Source organism: Astyanax mexicanus, unplaced genomic scaffold (genome assembly GCF_023375975.1).
Source record: "Astyanax mexicanus isolate ESR-SI-001 unplaced genomic scaffold, AstMex3_surface scaffold_31, whole genome shotgun sequence".
NCBI lineage: Eukaryota > Metazoa > Chordata > Actinopteri > Characiformes > Acestrorhamphidae > Astyanax > Astyanax mexicanus.
This window is the reverse complement of record NW_026040041.1, coordinates 5,355,566-5,376,339: the sequence shown is the minus strand read 5'-3', so window position 1 is coordinate 5,376,339 and position 20,774 is coordinate 5,355,566. Positions and strand designations below refer to the sequence as shown.

General features: G+C 35.5%; 1 protein-coding gene across 1 annotated transcript in view; it reads right to left on the bottom strand.

The window, feature by feature from the left end:
- Positions 1 to 2,690: 2,690 nt before the first annotated feature.
- The window catches only part of LOC125788858 (HLA class I histocompatibility antigen, alpha chain E-like), a 33,442-nt gene continuing 15,358 nt past the window's right edge, over positions 2,691 to 20,774 (bottom strand). Inside the window, exons 3-7 of the mRNA XM_049472736.1 lie at positions 9,072 to 9,344; positions 7,824 to 8,066; positions 7,386 to 7,505; positions 4,684 to 4,743; positions 2,691 to 2,994 (exon numbers count right to left, since the gene is read on the bottom strand). Coding sequence (XP_049328693.1) covers positions 2,753 to 2,994; positions 4,684 to 4,743; positions 7,386 to 7,505; positions 7,824 to 8,066; positions 9,072 to 9,344 — 938 coding nt within the window. The 3' untranslated portion in view covers positions 2,691 to 2,752. The remainder of the gene's footprint in view (positions 2,995 to 4,683; positions 4,744 to 7,385; positions 7,506 to 7,823; positions 8,067 to 9,071; positions 9,345 to 20,774) is intronic.

Here is a 20,774-nt window from a genome sequence, read left to right as displayed (position 1 = left end):
AACATAATATAACAGAAATGCAGTGTAACAGAAATACAGTGTAACAGATGCTGTGGAACTGAAACATAATATAACAGAAATGCAGTGTAACAGAAATTCAGTGTAACAGAAATACAGTGTAACAGAAATGCTGTGTAACTGAAACATAATATAACAGAAATGCAGTGTAACTGATATACAATGTAACAGAAATGCAGTGTAACTGAAACATAATAGAACAGAAATGCAGTGTAACTGAAATGCAGTGTAACTGAAACATAATAGAACAGAAATGCAGTGTAACAGAAATTCAGTGTAACTGAAACATAATATAACAGAAATGCAGTGTAACTGAAATACAGTGTAACAGAAATGCAGTGTAACTGAAACATAATAGAACAGAAATGCAGTGTAACAGAAATGCAGTGTAACAGAAATTCAGTGTAACAGAAATGTAGTGTAACAGAAATACAGTGTAACAGAAATGCAGTGTAACTGAAACATAATATAACAGAAATGCAGTGTAACAGAAATACAGTGTAACAGAAATGCAGTGTAACTGAAACATAATATAACAGAAATGTAGTGTAACAGAAATACAGTGTAACAGAAATGCAGTGTAACTGAAACATAATATAACAGAAATGCAGTGTAACTGAAACATAATAGAACAGAAATGCAGTGTAACAGAAATGCAATGTAACAGAAATTCAGTGTAACAGAAATTCAGTGTAACAGAAATGTAGTGTAACAGAAATGCAGTGTAACAGAAATTCAGTGTAACAGAAATGTAGTGTAACAGAAATGCAGTGTAACAGAAATTCAGTGTAACAGAAATGTAGTGTAACGGAAATTCAGTGTAACTGAAACATAATATAACACAACTGTAGTATAACAGAAATTCAGAGTAACTGAAGCATAATATAACAGAAATGCAGTGTAACAGAAATACAGTGTAAATGAAACATAATATAACACAACTGTAGTGTAACAGAAATGCAGTGTAACTGAAACATAATAGAACAGAAATGCAGTGTAACTGAAATACAGTGTAACAGAAATGCAGTGTAACTGAAACATAATAGAACAGAAATGCAGTGTAACAGAAATGCAGTGTAACAGAAATTCAGTGTAGAGGTCTGCGCGGGACTGTTTTTTTAAACCCGCTCCCGCCCGCTCCCGCGTCTTTTTGTCCCGCTCCCGCCCGCTCCCGCAAAAAAATCACTTCTTTTAATCCCGCTCCCGCCCGCCACATACACATTCCCGCCGCTCCCGTCCCGCAGTCCTAATATGAATTGAATTAATTACATTTAGTGCTTCAAATTTACATATGTATTTATTAAAACAGCAATTCAGTTCGCAGTCCAAACACATGCCATCAGGTGCATCAAGAATCCTAGAAGTGGATTAGAAGTGGATCTATATTATATAAAATAATAAATGTAAAAATATATAAAATTAAATTCAATTAGTTTAATTAATATTTGTATTATTATTATTAATAATAATAATAATAATAATAACAATAATAATAATAACAATAACAATGTTATTGTTATTGTTATTATTATTATTGTTATTATTATTATTATTATTATTATTATTATTATTTTGCACCAGTATAGTAAATGTCGTCCTTTAAATTACACACCCCCCTCCCCCCCCCCCCCCCCCTCCTCTGCACACGCCTGCTGGAGATGCTGAAAATGTGTGTGTGTGTGTCCATCCTCCGAGAGATTTTTCTTGTGTTTTTTTGTTGCTTGCATGGGAATCATAGCGTGATTATTATAATTTTCTTAACTATTTATCAATTTGCGGGAGCGGGACCACATGTTAATGTGGTCCCGCTCCCGCATGGCCTGTATTGATTAAATTACCGCTCCCGCCAATAACAATTCAGTTTTGTCCCGCGCCGCAACATATTCTGACGGGTCCCGCGGGTCCCGCGGGACTCCCGCGGGAGTGCAGACCTCTAATTCAGTGTAACAGAAATGTAGTGTAACAGAAATACAGTGTAACAGAAATGCAGTGTAACTGAAACATAATATAACAGAAATGCAGTGTAACAGAAATACAGTGTAACAGAAATGCAGTGTAACTGAAACATAATATAACAGAAATGTAGTGTAACAGAAATGCAGTGTAACTGAAACATAATATAACAGAAATGCAGTGTAACAGAAATACAGTGTAACAGAAATGCAGTGTAACTGAAACATAATAGAACAGAAATGCAGTGTAACTGAAATACAGTGTAACAGAAATGCAGTGTAACTGAAACATAATAGAACAGAAATGCAGTGTAACAGAAATGCAGTGTAACAGAAATTCAGTGTAACAGAAATGTAGTGTAACAGAAATACAGTGTAACAGAAATGCAGTGTAACTGAAACATAATATAATAAAAATAACGCAAAAGTTACTTTTACTGGTAACTAGTTACTTTTATAGTGGAGTAACTCAGTTAGTAACTCTAACTAATTACTTTTTTAAATGAACGTGCCCAACACTGCCCACAAGCGACAAATGATGGGCGACTCGTTGCGTTAAAGTGTGAACGCAGGGTTAGAAGGGAAACATGGCGACGCCCCTGTTCACTTCGATGTAGGCATCCTTTCTAGTGTCGCTTTATGCACCTTATAGTCCGAAAAATACAGTGATAATAACAGAAATTAATATAATGTATATAATAATACATAATACTTCTCTGAGATGTATCATGAAGTGGTAAATAAATTCCCACCTACCTGTAGAGAGTTTATCACCGTCTTCATCAGTCCTGGTCCTGATCGCTGTCCTGTACAGTAGATTCTAGAGAAATGCCTGCTTTAATAAACCCACTGAGAAACTTGACGATCATGTGAACAGGTTTAACAGGACATGGCTGATTGATAGGTAGATCAGGTGTGCGTTGGCAGGGCAGGGTGGAGTCAGGACCAGGACTAGTATAGTGCACTAGTATAATATCTCCATTGCAGAGTGGACTTGAAGCTGGACTTCCAGCATCTGCTGAATCTGCAGAATATTACAGAATAAATACACCAACTCACATTTACACTCATTCTTCCTGTTTTAAACAACACACAAACTTTCTGTACTAAACCCAGTAAATGAAGAGGATGCTTGATCAGATATTAGGGGGATGTTTGAATTGTCTGGTATGAGTCACACCCGTTCCCCAGTCATCACAGGAAAGTATGGAAAGTATTTATACCCCTAAAATGTTTCACTTTTTGTATAATTGCAGCCATTTGATAATATAAAAAGTACATTTTATGTATCATTAATGTACACTAAAATTTATTAAAAAAAGAAAAACTGAAATATCACATGGTCATAAGTATTTAGCCACTTTTGCTCAGTATTGAGTAAAAGCACCCTTTTGAGCTAGAACAGACATTTTTGAACATTTTAATTTGTATGAAAGTCTCTGGTGCAGAATTAAATAAAGACAAATCTGAGTATATTTAGATAGGTAATAATAATAACAAATTTGTTCAAGAATGTGACAAACTAAATATATTGGGTGTATATTTTAATATATGAAAACTGTGCTGAAACAAATTAGGAAAAAAGGAAAACGAAATGATGTGATAAAAAATATATAAAACATATATTAATGTAATCAATACATTTATATTATCTAAAATCTTTCCACCAACATGGTGCTATGTGTAATTTTAAAGGCCTTTCAGAAACTGAATCAAAACAGGCAATTAAAAATATTACAAACTAAATTTTACCTGAAAAGACGAGAGACATTTTGTGGCTTATTTTAATAGACAGACTCCCTGTAAGATTTTTGATTCTTGATCACCTTTTATTTGAGTGTTACAGATCCACAGAGGTGTGGAAAAAATAAAACAAATAAACAAAAAAAAAATACATTTTGTTTTTTTTTTATTCTACAAATTACAAGACCAAAAAATATGGATTTTTTTATGAAAACCTCTCAAAGGGAGATTGTATGGATGGTTATTTGTGTTGTTAAATGTAGTCTGTGGAAAACTCAGTGTGCGATTGCCATGGACAATTGTAACTTTACGAGTGAATGTGTTTTTAAACAAATAATGATTAAACTGAAAAAAAAGACTCTGGACATTAACAAACACAATGGACAAAAATTGAACTTCGTATTTTTTTTAAATTTACTTTGTAAAATCTTGGAAAGTAAAATATTTTGGAAAGTAAAGTATAAATAAAAAGGAAGCTGAAGGTAAAGGTGATGGACTGGCCAAGTACAGACTACGGTATCTCTAGAACTAAATCCATTTGAGCACCTGTGGGGCATCCTGAAGCGGAAGGTGGCGGAACGCATGATGTCTAACATCCACCAGCTCTTTAATGTCAACATAAAAGCGTTTAAGAGGAATCCAATAGAGGAATCCAATACCAACCTGTGCAGCTTTGGTAAACTCCATGCCCATGTAGGTTTAAGGCAGATAATACTAGATAATAATGGTGGCCACACAAAATATTGAGACTTTGGGCACAATTTGTGCATGTTCACTGTGAGGTTCACTCACTTGTGTTGCAGATATTTAGATTAGATTAGTTTAATTTCTACAGTATTTCCCATGAAACGATAAAATCAAATATTTGCAGAAATTTGAGGGGTGTAATCTTGTTCTTTTGTGAGATACTGTATATTGGTCATGTATAAAATGTGTATTTCACAGAATCCTGAAATACAATCCCACCTACCTTTGAGCACACTGTCACTGTCACTGCTGGCTGAAGGTGATACACTATCACTCCCTGTACCTGTTAAACCAGAGGATATTCCAGTATTAATCCACTGTCTTATAATATATATTTACAGTCATGTATACTGTACTAAACAGCAACTAACATCACAGGAAGCAGTGAGTAGTGTAGGAGGCTTATAGTAGTGTTTACAGGGTAACTAAACCCCCTGATTTTAGCTGACTACACCCTTAGCTTAAATTTGAAAACGGCTAAAAAAAATGAGAGGGGTAGTTTGGAAGGGGCACTGGGTGATGTATGGGTTTAGGGGCGTGGCAGGAGGGAGAGCTGATTGGCTGAGCTGTAGCAGCAGCAGTGCGCCTCTGATAGCTAGATGTGAAACACAGATGATTTGACATCTGACATTAGGTCTGTCACAATAATTGCAATATCGATTTATCGTACAATAAATTAACATGACCTCAATCATTTTTGATTAACGTGATGTCTGTTTCCATATGTATGTTTGTTTAAATATATATCAGTGAAGAGCATTTTAGCCAGTAATGCTTCAGTGTGGCCTAAAATAGATGAAGAAATTAGTATTAAAAATCTTATGACAGGCATGACATCAATTTCCTAGAGCCTCTGACAGCCTGCACCCTGCATTTTATAGAACTACTTTGAGTCAATTAACAATTTCACACACTTCCCATCAATGCTATTGTTTTTTCTACTGTCATTATTATAATTCCCTTACCTTTTTTCATTCTTCTACTTTTTTTATTTCCTTTACTTCTCCACTTCCTTTACTTCACATTTTGTATATTACTTAAAATGTAATTAATTTAAATACAATGGGAAAGTGCCTGTTACAAGCCATGCTGGCTTTTTTGTATTTCCTGCACTGTTATTATTAATATTACTGATTTTTGTCTTTATTATGTTTTAGATGTATTGTGCATAATAAAAACACACTCACAGGTAAGGCGCTTGCTGTTGGAGCGAATAATTGGGTAAAATTGGTTGACTGGACTTTGTGAACTCTCTGTGTGTAAAACACACTTTATATTTTCCGGTACAACTTTAAAATAAGACTACCCTTATAAAGGGTTTATAAATTGTTTATAAATTAGATTATTAATTATTTATGATTAGGTTGTAAATGCTTAAAAACACATTGGTAAGCAATTACAACAACAACAACTGAAAATGCCACAGTGATCCATTGTTTGCTTAGTAATTTACTTCAATTGAGTCATTTAATTTATAGTAAATAGTTAAAAACAATGTACAAATAATTAATGACAGGTTTAATTCTGATTGGTGGAAAACACAAAGAAAGATCAGTATCTAGAAAGATCTGAGGTTTGACAGTATAAATGCAAATGTTGCCATTTGTATTTACAGTGCATCTGGAAAGTATTCACAGCGCTTCACTTTTTCCATATTTATTAAAATTAAAAAACAAAGAAATCATATTTACATAAGTATTCACAGCCTTTGTAGAACCACCTTTGGCAGCAACTACAGCCTCAAGTCTTTTTGAATATATTGCCACAAGCTTGGCACACCTCCCTTTAGGCAGTTTTGCCCATTCTTCTTTGCAGTGCCATTTTCAGATCTCTCCAGAGATGTTCAATCGGATTCAAGTCTGGGCTCTGGCTGGGCCACTCCAGGACATTCACAGAGCGGTCCTGAAGCCACTCCTTTGAGATCTTGGCTGTGTGCTTCGGATCGTTGTCCTGCTGAAAAATGAACCGTCGCCCCAGTCTGAGGTCAAGAGCGCTCTGGAGCAGGTTTTCATCCAGGATGTCTGCATCGCTGCATTCATCTTTCCCTCTATCCTGACTAGTCTGCCAGTTCCTGCTGCTGAGAAACATCCCCATAGCATGATGCTGCCACCACCATGCTTTACTGTAGGGATGGTATTGGCCTCGTGATGAGCAGTGTCTGGTTTCCTCCAAACATGACGCCTGGCGTTCACACCAAAGAGTTCAAACTTTGACTCATCAGACCAGAGAATTTTGTTTCTCATGGTCTGAGAGTCCTTCAGGTGCCTTTTGGTAAATTTCAGACGGGCTGCCTTGTGCCTTTTACTAAGGCCTGGCTTTCGCCTGGCCACTCTGCCATACAGGCCTGATTCGTGGATTGCTGTAGAGAAGGTTTCTTCTCTCTCCACGGAGGAACGCTGGAGCTCTGACAGAGTGACCATCGGGTTCTTGGTCACCTCCCTGACCAAGGCCCTTCTCCCCCGATCGCTCGATTTAGACGGCCGGCCAGCTCTAGGAAGAGTCCTGGTGGTTCCAAACTTCTTCCATTTACGAATGAAATTTACGATGGAATTTTTTCTGTATCCTTCCCCAGATTTGTGTCTTTAATACATTTTCAAAACTCTCAAGAAAACTTTTTTTTTCACATGGTCATAATGGGGTATTTTGTGTAGATATTTGAGGAAAGAGATTAATATATCACAATTTGGAATAAGGCTGTAACGTAACAAAATGTGGAAAAAGTGAAGCGCTGTGAATACTTTCCAGATGCACTGTTTGTGTTGTTGTATAATTATTAACTGCTTAATAAAGGGATTTATTAACTATTAGTACACTTATTTATAAACCATTCATATTTTTTTATAAAGGTAGTCTTATTTTAAAGTGGTACCAAATTTCCTTACATAAACTAGAGACTAGAATTTGAAATAAAGCAGAACTACTTACGATTTCTTCTTTTCATTATCAGAAAACAGAAGATCCCAGAACACAGGACCATTATAACCACTGCGACCACTACAAGCACTGAGGTTGAAGTTTCAGTTACAGGGGTCTCAGAGTTTCCAGCTAAAAGAACACAAACAAAAACAAAGCACCAGTAAAACGGGCTGACACTATCATATACTGATTTTCTACACATACACACTAGTGACTTTAGACTAACTTTAAACAGCATGATCTACTGTACTCTCTCTCTCGGACTCCGGCTGCTGATGGAGAAGCAGAATGATCAGTGATTTGAACCACTAATCCTCAGGTCATAGTGACAGCGTCATCAACATAAGACATCTATCACTGATTATTTTACTGCATTATAGTGTACAGAATCTCAGTATATTTATCATAATAAAGCATAATATATCAGTAATGTTTGATTATATTTACCCCATTTTTTAATCACTGGTTCTGTGAGGGAGCTGTGATTCACGTAACACTCGTACTGGTCTTTCTCATCTTCCTGTATCTCCACACTCTTCCTCAGCTGGTAGGTTCTATTGTGATTGGTTCTGACTCCAGAAGATGTGATCAGATGATCAGGAAGTGAAGTGTTGAACTTCCTCAGACTCATCTTCACGTCTTTGGGGTAGAATCCCGTGATCAGGCAGGTCAGGATCAGCTTTCCTGAGTCTGTTACAGATTTCATTACAAATATATGAACATCAGGTGGAGCTAAAGAGAGAAATGGAGCAACATTTCAGTTTAGCCTTCAAACAGATAAAATATAACAGTTCATATCACTATAATTACACCACAATATGATACAGTAATGCCTGCACCATTTTAATAATATATTCGTAATAAAGTATATATATACATAGTAAAGATTTTCTAACCTCTATCTCTATTATTTCTTTACATAATTCATTACCTTTATTTAAACTGCTACATTAAAGTAAATAAATTCAACAAACAGTAAACTAAATCTATTAAATAAATACAGATGATTTTGCTGTACATTTCCGACTATCCCTCACTAGTTTATGTGTAATAAAACAATTGACTTAGTGCTGCTCTAGTGCTGTACTATGTGCAATAGCTAAATTTATCATATGTGGAATAATGTGTTTATGGACAATATGTGCAGTATCAGCTCTTATGTACTATTTATTTGCTGTTTATTACTGTCAGCCTATGTGCAGTAAAAAAACGATCACTGCTTACCATGATATGTGTACTGGGGGACTGTGCTTCCATTAATCTTAATATTTCTAGATATATATTTTATAGTATTGTTATTGTTTTCTTATATGCTTTGTATATATATATATATATATATATATATATATATATATATATATATATATATATATATATATATATATTATATTGTTTTATATTTCCTGACACTTCTGTCCTCTATGATGCAGCAACTTTGCAATTTTCCCCACTGTAGAATTAATAAAGGATTATTTTATTTTATCTCATCTTATTTTAGTAATAATAATAGTAAGAAGAAGGAATCTAAATCAGATTCCTCTTTGAACAGTAGAGTAATGGTGATAAAACTATAATAATAAAAAGCATCCAGATACTCACTGTTACTCTGTGTGATGTCAGTAGTTTTGTACTTTAAATACATTTTCAGCATCTCCTCACACTGATCACATTTCCTAACAGCATTAAATATTCTACTCCACTCCTCCTCCCTCTCTCTGTTCTTCTTCTTCTCCCTCTCTCTGTTCTTCTTCTCCTCCCTCTCTCTGTTCTTCTCCTCCCTCTCTCTGTTCTTCTCCTCCTCCCTCTCTCTGTTCTTCTTCTCCTCCGGGGTTATCCAGGTTTTAGAGGTGCAGTTAAACTGAATCAGATCTTCTCCATCATAACCGAATTCATTAATACTGTTTAATACAGTCAGAGATCCATCAGAACTCTGTTCACAGCCGTGCCTCCACTGAAGAACATGAACACCTGAAGAACAGATAGAAAATTAAGACCACTAACATAAATGTCTTTTATTGAGATTTAAGTGATAAACCAACACAAAGTAGCACATGGTTGTGAAGTGGAATAAAAGTAATACTGGATCTGTCAGTTTGGGTGGATGGTTGGTTCATGTCTTGGTAGGTTTGTAGAAACAGGTGTAGAATATTTTTTAGGTTCATTGTTTTTTGGATGATGGATTGATGGAACAGAGCTGATTGAGATGATCAAAACTTGAGATGTGTTTTTATAACCTAACCCTGCTTTAAACTTCTGCCCCACAACTTTATCTCTGACCTGTTTGTTCACTAGTGTTCACTAATAAACCACTGAGACTTTCACAGAACAGCTGTATTTATACTGAGATTAAAATACACACAGCTGGATTAACTCTATTAACTCATTAAGTTATGACAAATGAAGGTGAATTAATTTCAATGGATTTTATTCATGGGGTTCATAGTAAATAGGGACTGGATACTTTTGCACATCACACTTTTTTCACATCATACAGATTTTTGTTCGATTAAAATGGTGAAAATCATGTATTATTTTCATTCGACTTTACATTTATGTGCTACTATGTGTTATTAAAGTAAATAAGCAAAAACTGTGTTTCTCACCTGAGTTAGAGTGTCCAAAGTCATCCATCGGTAGCTTGATGAGTTTATTTAACAGTTGTGTGTCGTGCTGCAGTTCCTCAGTGCTGGTTTTCCAGTCAGATTGTGGAATGTTGTTCAGCCAGTTCTGTTTAGCAGTTCTGGGTTTATCTGAGCTGCTGTTGTAGAAATCTATCTGTCTGTCGTTCAGCAGAGTTACAGCAGTGCAGTCGTAGTTTTTGGACTGAATGGTGTAGAGATATAACAGAGAGTGTTTACCTGTAGAAATCAGATGAAAAAGACAGGGTGTTGAGGAATGTCCAATATATAAAGGATAGGAACTTAAATAAACAATTAAATAAAACGTTGATTTATTTCAGATGAAATTGTTTGATGAAAAAAAAACACAATGTTGAACTAAAATCAACCACAGTGTAAACAGACCAACAGTATTCAACACCTGATGTACTCATTTTGCTATTTATAAGTATATAGCTGAAATAACAAAAAAGATGCAGAGCTTTCAGACCTCAAATAATGCAAAGAAAACAAGTTCATATTCATAAAGTTTTAAGAGTTCAGAAATCAATATTTGGTGGAATAATCCTGGTTTTTAATCACAGTTTTAATTTCATGCATCTTGGCATCATGTTCTCCTCCACCAGTCTTACACACTGCTTTTGGATAACTTTATGCTGCTTTACTCCTGGTGTAAAAATTCAAGCAGTTCAGTTTGGTGGTTTGATAGTTTGTGATCATCCATCTTCCTCTTGATTATATTCCAGAGGTTTTTAATTTGGTAAAATCAAAGAAACTCATAATTTTATATATCACATACTCTAGTTCACATGAGAGATTGTTCCGGATTAGGATTTTAAAATAAACCAACTACAGTGATTGATATGAAGCATATGTGCATTATGATATTGTACATGCAGGTGTGTTTAAAGGTGAATTAAAGTTATGTTTGTTATGTAGCTCTGGTACTTGTGTTGGTGTTAAAACACTGTTCAGAAATGTCCTGCAGCTTCAGATCTGGTCTCGCTGGAATGTCCGGTTAGTTTGTGTCAGATTTAAACTCGAGCTCAGAGATGAGAGCAGAGCGCATAGCAATAATAACATTAACTGTAATGCTGTACAATCAGTTTACTATGGGAACATACCAGCAGGGTTTAGGATAACTAATGTTCATATATGAACTGTTGTTAGAAAACACTCTGAAACACTCAGCAGTATACAGTACTGTGCAAAAGTTTTAGACACCTAAGCAAATATATAATACACATATAATTTGAACAGATGCAAATAAACATTAATACAGTAAAACGATACAAGGAATTTCTTATTTTTAACTGTAAGTATGATTTATCCTGTGAGCCTGAAGCTGAAGAACAGTGTAGTGTAGAGATTCCAGATTTCTCCTGGATGCTCCTCAGCCAGCATGTGTATTTTATGTTCAAATTTACCAAAATGTACCAAACCGAGTGTTGATTAATATGATGAGAACTAGAAATAAAATACTATGAAACTCAGATGAGGAGGAGAGATTATGAGATGTTTTAAGGAAAACAGGGCTGTAAAAGCTGTAACGGCTTTTTGTAAAATTGCTGTTTGTATTTATTGTAATGCTGTAATGTGTTTTACTGAGCTAATAAACACTTACTGCACAGATAAGAAGCTTTTTCTTTACTGAAATTCCCTTTTAGACTGTAAGTTTAAAAATGTTTGGCCTCTGTAGACCACTGTAGACCACTGTCTACTGTCAACTTAATCTCAACTGCTTAAGCGAAAACACAAACCTAGCTTTAATAATAATAATAATAATAATAATAATAATAATAATAATAATAATAATAATAATAATAATAATAATAATAATAAATATAGCCGCAAGCGGCAATTAAGCGGGTTCAAGCACCAACTGGCACAATGGTGCCTACTAGAATTGGAAACACTCTGTCACATTTAGAGATTTTCAAAAGTCTTTCACCTGTGATTAATGATGGGCAGAGGACATTGAACATGATCAGTGCTTAAATTCACATACAAATCTATTGATGTTTGTAGGATATTCATTAAATGAGTTACAATTAATCAAAAGGCATCTACATGTTATGGTTTTTGATCAGGAGACTTCAACCAGAATGTTCACTAAGTTTGGTGTTCAGATTGACCTTTTAACCTTTTCAAAATAAGCTGAAGTTTTTGACCAAACAAGTTTATATTAACACCAAGGAGTGAATGTTCTGACATGACATGTAATTACAAAGTTGTTCTAAATCTAGATCTGAATTAAATTACACTTCATCACAGTGATTTTTAGAACAACTTTGCTCTTACCTGCAAAGAAACCAGATCTATGAAAAATTTCAATCTGGATTTAGGCCTTATCATAGCACTGAGACAGCTTTAGTTAGAATAACAAACGATCTACTTATAGCCGCCGACCAAGGCTGTGTTTCCTTACTCGTACTTCTCGATCTGAGCGCAGCCTTTGATACAATAGATCATACTATCCTTTTAGAAAGACTAGAGAACATGGTCGGTGTAACTGGAACTGCCTTAGCATGGTTTAAATCGTACTTAACCGATCGCTGTCAGTTTGTGAGGATAAATGATATGTCTTCCAGTTATACTAAGGTAAGATATGGAATTCCACAAGGCTCTATATTAGGACCGTTATTATTTACATTATATATGCTCCCACTGGGCAAAGTTATTAGAAAACATGATGTGAATTTTCATTGTTATGCGGATGACACGCAGCTCTTCATATCAGCCAAACCTGACGACAGAGTGAGATTAAAGAAAATCGAGGATTGTGTAAAAGATGTAAAATCATGGATGTCGCACAACTTCCTCCTATTAAATAGTGATAAAACAGAAGTTCTCCTATTAGGCCCCAAAGCTGCTAGAAATAAATTATCAGACTTAATGCTAAATCTGGCTGACTTCTCAGCCACCCCTGGTTCAGCAGCTAAAAACCTTGGAGTTATCATAGATTCAGATCTAGCATTCGATAAACACATATCTAATGTTACTAGAACAGCTTTTCTACACCTCCGTAACATCGCCAAGCTAAGAAATGCCCTATCACTGCATGACGCAGAAAAATTAGTACAGGCCTTTATTACCTCAAGGCTAGATTATTGTAATGCGCTACTGTCTGGATGTTCCGGCAGTAACTTAAATAAACTTCAGCTAGTTCAAAATGCTGCAGCCAGGGTCCTTACTAAAACTAGAAAATTTGACCATATTAGTCCAGTACTATCAGCACTGCACTGGCTTCCAGTCAAATTCCACATAGACTATAAAATTCTCCTGTTAACGTATAAAGCCCTACACGGACTCGCTCCTGAGTATTTACAAGACCTCATCTCCTGTTATGAACCACCGCGATTACTCAGATCTCAGGGTGCTGGTTTATTAGTAGTCCCTAAAATTCAGAGGAGCTCTGCAGGAGGAAGAGCTTTCTCTTATAAAGCGCCTCAACTCTGGAATAATCTCCCCGAATATGTTCGGGACTCAGACACAGTCTCAATCTTTAAGTCTAGACTGAAAACTTACTTGTTTAGTTTAGCTTTTGGTAATTAATGTTTCTCTCTTTAGATAAGGCTGCAGATTCAGGGGTTCATGGACAGAGGAAATTGTGGTAAACTGAGATGCTGGTGCTGTTGTTCTCCCACTGCACACGGTCACTCAGGTTTGTGGACGGTGGAGTGGGTGGATGCCAGTGTTTCAGGGAGCCTCCATGTCTATGTTACCTTCTGGCTCTCTGCCTTTAGTTAGGCTGTTTTATTCAGTTCTGCCGGAGTCATTAGCCACACTCTGATAATGTTTTAATATTCTCCGTTTTACATAAATCCAGTCAAAACTAATTCCATCTCTCTGCTTTCCTCCGAGTTACTGACTGCCCACCTGTCTGACCCGATACCGATGTTGGACCCTCAGGCTCTCGCGTCTCCTGTCTGGCCAGACTGATGGAAGTTTCTGAAGTCAGCTCTTCTCCACCACCACCACAGATCAGCTGCTCATCGACCATCTTACTCTCCACTACAGATTACATCCAAGCCATTAGTGGCGCTATTACACTCCTGAATACATAAAACCTATATGGATGTATAAAAGACTTTTTAAATTTTAGTTTAAAAGCTGTTTGATCAGTGGTAGGATGGTCCCCCCTCAAATGTGAGTCTTGGTCCTCCCAAGGTTTCTTCCTCCTCCTGCAGCTCTGAGGGAGTTTTTCCTTACCTCCGCGCTCACTGGGGGTTCTGTATTCTGTATTTTCTATGTTTAATGTTTTGCCTGATTCTTTGTCCTGTAATCATGTTTCTGTAAAGCTGCTTTGTGCCAACACCTGTTGTAAAAAGCGCTATACAAATAAATTTGATTTGATTTGATTTGATTTGATTTTGTACATAAGGTTAGAAATTCCAGGGACGCACAGATTGCTTGATGCCTGGACACTATTGTAAGTGACTATTTCACAACTGTTTTTGATGACTATTTACCTGCAGACTCTACAGTGTGCAACAAGACCAACATTTAGGTTATATGTCAAATATTCAGAGACTAGTTTAAATTAAGCTTTTTTTAAAACAATTAGCAATAATACATAAACAAAGCATTTGTTAAACATAGTTGTATTGACACATTTGTCAGAGCCACTGTACTTAATATGGCAAAACCAAATAGATGTCAAAATAGTACAGTATGATTGACATATAGAAGGTTTTTTGAAACAGCGCCCCCCAGTGGCCAGATTGTTTCACCACTTTGCAGGTCACTACAATGTCTCCACCTGAACATAACTCCCAAGTTTCATCTTGATTGGTCAACATACAGCCTGCCAAAATGCCGGTTGAACCCTAGTAATAATAACAATGAGGAAGAGAATCAATGTTACGGGTGTCGGGAGGGAGGGAGTTCCAGAATTGGGAGCAGAGCGTTTTTAATGTTATTGTAATGTCCTAATTTAAACCAGACATTGCACTGATGATGTCATTCAAATATATTGTTTTTCTTTATGTATTTTCCTCACAACAGAAATCAGTACCATGTAATATAATGTACCAGTAAGATTGTCGAATTTAATAATCTAATAATAAACAGAAGTACAGAAAATCCACAAATCTTATAGTAAATCACTATAATACATGCAGGGATTCATTACTTTAGCTACAGTGAATCAGAGTGAAAGATGTTTGGGGATAGAATGAGATTTTTGTTCATAGCAGATGTGTTTCCACCATCCTCCCTTATTCTTCCCATGATACTGAGTTACTCATGACTTAAGAATGTTAAACTGGAGCAAAAGTCCCTTGTGCTAGAACTTCCCATTAAAAAGACTGTAGAGAGACTGAGAGTGAGTCCTAAATGAACAGGGTGAATGGAGCTAATCGGCTAAAAATCATATTAAAAATATTACCTACATTAAACAGGTTTTATGTAATATAGATGCTAGCATTTCTGCTACTGTAATCTGATCATGTAGAGAGTTGATGCTGAATAAAGGTACAGCCAGATCATATTTAAAAGCTGTAAAACTGGATTTTAAAAGCTTTTTTAAATAATTTCTGCAGCAGTGAATCATCTGATGTTGTTCTGTGTTGAGGAAAGAAGATTAATTTTCTGTTTAAACATTATTAAACATGTATAAACTTTATGTAATACAAGAACTTATATAGAATATAATATCATTACATAGTTATACAGAATAAAAAGACATTAAAGGTCTCATTCCAACAAAATCCACTTTTTCTTGTTCTTTGTATAATACTATAGGTCTCAACTTTTACACACGGAGGTTTTGTTACTTAATAGTTTTCCACGTTAGCATGTTAGCATACATGATTCATGCATATTACAATACTGTTTCACTTGATTACTTGCTGTTTAGTGTTTAGAGCTCTATTAAACGTAATGGGAACCTATGCTAAGCTAATGCCTTTAAATGTAACGCTATTCAATAGCTAAGGCTATTGAATGTAAGGGGAGCCGAGGCTAAGCTAACGCCATTGAATGTAATGGGAACCCAAGCTAAGCTAACGCCATTGAATGTAAAGGGAAACTCTCCTAAGCTAACGCTATGTAATTTAACGATAGCCGAGGCTAAGCTAACGCCATTGAACGTAAGGGGAGCCGAGGCTAAGCTAACGCCATTGAACATAAAGGGAAACTATCCTAAGCTAACGCTATGTAATTTAACGGTAGCCGAGGCTAAGCTAACTCCATTGAATGTAAGGGGAGGCGAGGCTAAGCTAATGCCATTGAATGTAAAGGGAAACTATCCTAAGCTAACGCCATACAATTTAACGGTAGCCAAGGCTTTTGCTAACTCTATTGAATGTACAGTAAGTGGAGCCAAGGCTAAGCTAATGCCATTGAATGTAAAGGAAAACTATCCTAAGCTAACGCTATGTAATTTAATGGTAGCCGAGGCTAAGCTAACGCTATTTAATGTAAGGGGAGCCGAGGCTAAGCTAACGCCATTGAATGTAAAGGGAAACTATCCTAAACTAAGGCCATTCAATTTAACGGTAGCCGAGGCTAAGCTAACTATAATGAATGTAAGTGGAGCCGAGGCTAAGCTAACGCCTTTGAATGTAAAGGGAAACTATCCTAAACTAACGCTATGTAATTTAACGGTAGCCAAGGCTAAACTAACGCCATTGAATGTAAAGGGAAACTATCCTAAGCTAACGCTATGTAATTTAACGGTAGCCGAGGCTAAGCTAACTCTATTGAATGTAAAGGGAAACTATCCTAAGATAACTCTATACAATTTAACGGTAGCCGAGTCTAAGCTAACTATATTGAATGTAAGTGGAGCCGAGGCTAAGCTAACGCCATTGAATGTAAAGGGAAACTATCCTAAACTAACGCCATTCAATTTAACGGTAGCCGAGGCTAAGCTAACTATATTGAATGTAAGTGGAGCCGAGGCTAAGCTAACGCCATTGAATGTAAAGGGAAACTATCCTAAGCTAACGCTATGTAATTTAACGGTAGCCGAGGCTAAGCTAACGCCATTGAATGTAAAGGGAAACTATCCTAAGATAACTCTATACAATTTAACGGTAGCCGAGTCTAAGCTAACTCTATTGAATGTAAGGGGAGGCGAGGCTAAGCTAACGTCATTGAATGTAATGGGAAACTATTCTAGGCTAACACCATGTAATTTAACGGTAGCCGAGGCTAAGCTAACTCAATTGAATGTAATTGGAACCTATGCTAGCTATGCTAAGCTAACGCCATTAAATGGAATGGTAGTTGTGGCTAAGCTAAAGTTGACGTTAAGTGAAATTTAAGGGTTAATTTTATCTTTATCTTTATAACTAAGGCTTTATCTCTGAAAACATTTTGTCATTTAAGTTTTAGAGCTGCACAATTTACTGTGCAGTGCATATATATATATATATATATATATATATATATATATATATATATATATTTTTTTTTTTTTTTTTTTTTTTTTTAAATCACTGGAACATAATTCAGGTCTGAAAGGGTTAAAAGCTGTATAACTGGAGTTTAAAAGCTTTATAAATTATTTTTACAGCAGTGAAGCAGCTGGTGTTGTTCTGTGTTGAGGAAATAAGATTAAATTTAAGTGTAAAATTCGATCAAACGTTTATAAACTCTGATTTTGCTCAGTTTCTCCATATGAACCGATTCTTTTCAGACTCACTGTAGAGCGCTTTCTAGTGTCTGACACACCCAAAATCCTCTAGTGGTAATTCTGCACTGTTGGTAATTCTAACAGTGCAAATATATATAAATAATAAATAAATAAGCATATATATATATATATATATATATATATATATATATATATATATATATATATATATATATATAGATATATATATATATAAGTATTTATTTATTATGATGTCAAGTAAAATGCTACAGTCTGTGTAAAGTAAACTCTCTCTCTCTCTGAAAGTTAAAAGTTAAATAAACTCTAAAACAGATTAAAACTCACCTCCAGTCACGATCAGGAGAAAGCTGAACAGCAGAAGAGCTATGATAGATCTCATCATCATCTTCTCTCATTATTATAAACACAGAAATAAACCATTTATCCGGGATAGATAACTCTGGGAGAAAGAGATCCTCTAGCCTCGAACACAGAAACGAGTCGATTCTATGATTCGGTTCTTTTAAGTGAGCAGGAGTCGGTTGAACTGGAGTGAACTGATTCATTTCATTGTAACTGGTTGAAACTGATGCGACAGTTTTTCAACATTAAAGTATTTCTCAATCTCACAGCCAAACCACAGATAAAATCACTACCCAGTAATATATAAAGTATTATATATCATATATTTAGTGTGTAAATTGAGCTTTAAATGGATTTATCTAATAATAAACAGAAGAACATAAAATGTAAAATAGAAAAAGTTAAATTATTTGTGGTTTACTGTAATTCCACAAATGTTATTATAAGTCACTGTAATACATACAGGGAGTTATTACCTTAGTTACAGTGATTTAGCTAATTTCTAACATATTATGGGATAGAATTACCTTTTTATTTATAGTAGAGTATAAAAAGACTGCCCACTCCGTATCTGACCCGTTATACCGCAAATCCACCGCTAACCGCTAGAGGGAGCCCGCGAGTGAGTCCTAAATGAATAGGAGTGAATGGAGCTAATCGGCTAAAAACTCAAATTAAAAATAGTACCTAACTATTTATCCGAAATATATTTTTATATTTAAAAAGTATAATGAAGTATTTCACTCAGAAATGAAAGAAAACGTACCTCTATATTTATATTTTTCTACAGTAAACGAGTTTTACTTACTATAGACGCTAGCATTTCTGCTACTGTAATCTGATCATGTAGTGAGTTGATGCTGATGCTGAATTAAAGTACAGCCAGATCATATTTAAAAGCTGTTTAACTGGAGTTTAAGAGTTTTTAAAAATAATTTCTACAGTAGTGAAGCATTTAATGTTGTTCTGAGTTGAGGAAATAAGAATATTTTTCTGTTTAAACATTAATAAACATGTATAAACTTTATTTTATAATCAAAGTTTATTATAATCATAATTCCACACTCACAGTTAGTTTTTTTGTGTAGTATAGCTGCTATCATTACTGCTACTGTAATCTGATTAGTTGGTGAGCTGATGCTGAATGAAATTACAACCAGATCATATTTAAAAGCTGTATAACTGGAGTTTAAAAGCTTTACATTATTTCTGCAGCAGTGAATCATTTTATGTTGTTCTTTGTTGAGAAAATAAGTTTCAATATTAGTGTAAAATTGATCAAAGGTTTATAAATTCTGATTCTGCTCAGTTGTTCCATATGAACAGATAAATTTTATACTTATTATTCTATTACCTGACACACCCAGAATCTTTAAGTGGTAAGAGATTTTCTAATGCTGCAATGAAATGCAGTGCATATATTTATTTGTTATGATATCATGTTAAACCCTACAGTGTGTGAACTAAACTCTGTCTCTAAAAATGGGTGTTTAATAAATGGTGTTTCGAAGTTGAAACATTTGCATAGATCTCAGAAGTGATGAATTTAAGAATATCACTTTTTTAATACTTGTTTTGCAATAAGTCTTCCTCATCAATGTTGCTTTTATATTAAAGTTTAAGTAGTATATTTAAGCTTTTTTCACACTGATTCCAGAAAATGTAGAGAAACAATCTGTTACCCTGTTGTGGAAAGGAGGACTCAAAAGCATAGTTTTTTTTAGATGTATAAATTTATTAATGTATATAATAAAGGCACACAAGGTTAAACTCTCACCCACAGGGATTGTGAGCCAGTTTGATACCAAGGCACCACTGGAGTTGGGTGGGTTGGGCACTGAAACGGCACCTTAAAATGGCACCTTAAAATAAGAGCAAAGGGACTTGCCCCAAAAAAAGTGAAAAACAGAGCTGTCACAGACAGGTTCTTTAACGTGGAGTTTTGAATTTATCTGCGTTTGGCTTTTGTGGTCTTTGTTGCCTGGTTTTACTTTCTTTTCTGTTCCCTTTATCTTGTCGTGTCTTGTCACCAGCTGTTACTGGTCCTCACTCCTCTACAAAGGTGCGACAGAGAACTGAGGTTTCACTGGGTCTTTATACTGTGTCACACAGCTGAGCCTAGTCAGCAGGGCAAACTGAGTCTTTTGTCACAGACCAACCAGCTCTGCCACTTTGCTGGAGACTGGCTGTATAAGCAGCCTTTTTACACATTGCACAACAAAAAACAGACTTTAAAAACAATAATAATAATATTTACACAATTTACACACATTACACACAAATTAATACAATTTACACAATTTTACGGCAAGGCGAGATTAAAGAGCTCAACACTAGACCTCTTTACTGGATTCCAGTTTGTATAATTCCAGGTTTCTGATTCACAACACAGAAATGTCAGTGCTTAAGGCCCAAAACTGGCAGCTTAGTAAACCCAAGTACCAAACCCACAACACTGTCTTTAATAACACCATGCTCTAACACTGAGTGATTAAAACCGCCTAGTTTTAGCTTCAAAAAGCACAGACTTTCTGTAGTGGTGTTGAACGGTCTGTAAGAGTAAACTACAGTTTGGACTGTGTGGTTAATAGTACATCTTATCCATTGGGTGGCTGTTATTTGGCAGCAGGATCTTCTGGTGGACTAATAACAGGATCTTCAGGTGGATTGGGGTAACAGGACCTTCAGGTGGACTGATAGCAGGACCTGTAGGTGGATTGGCAGAAGAACAGAACAGAACAGATCTTTAATACTGTATTTAGAGATCTTCTATAGGATGGAAGGAGCTCCTCCTTTCTTCTGATTAAATAAAGA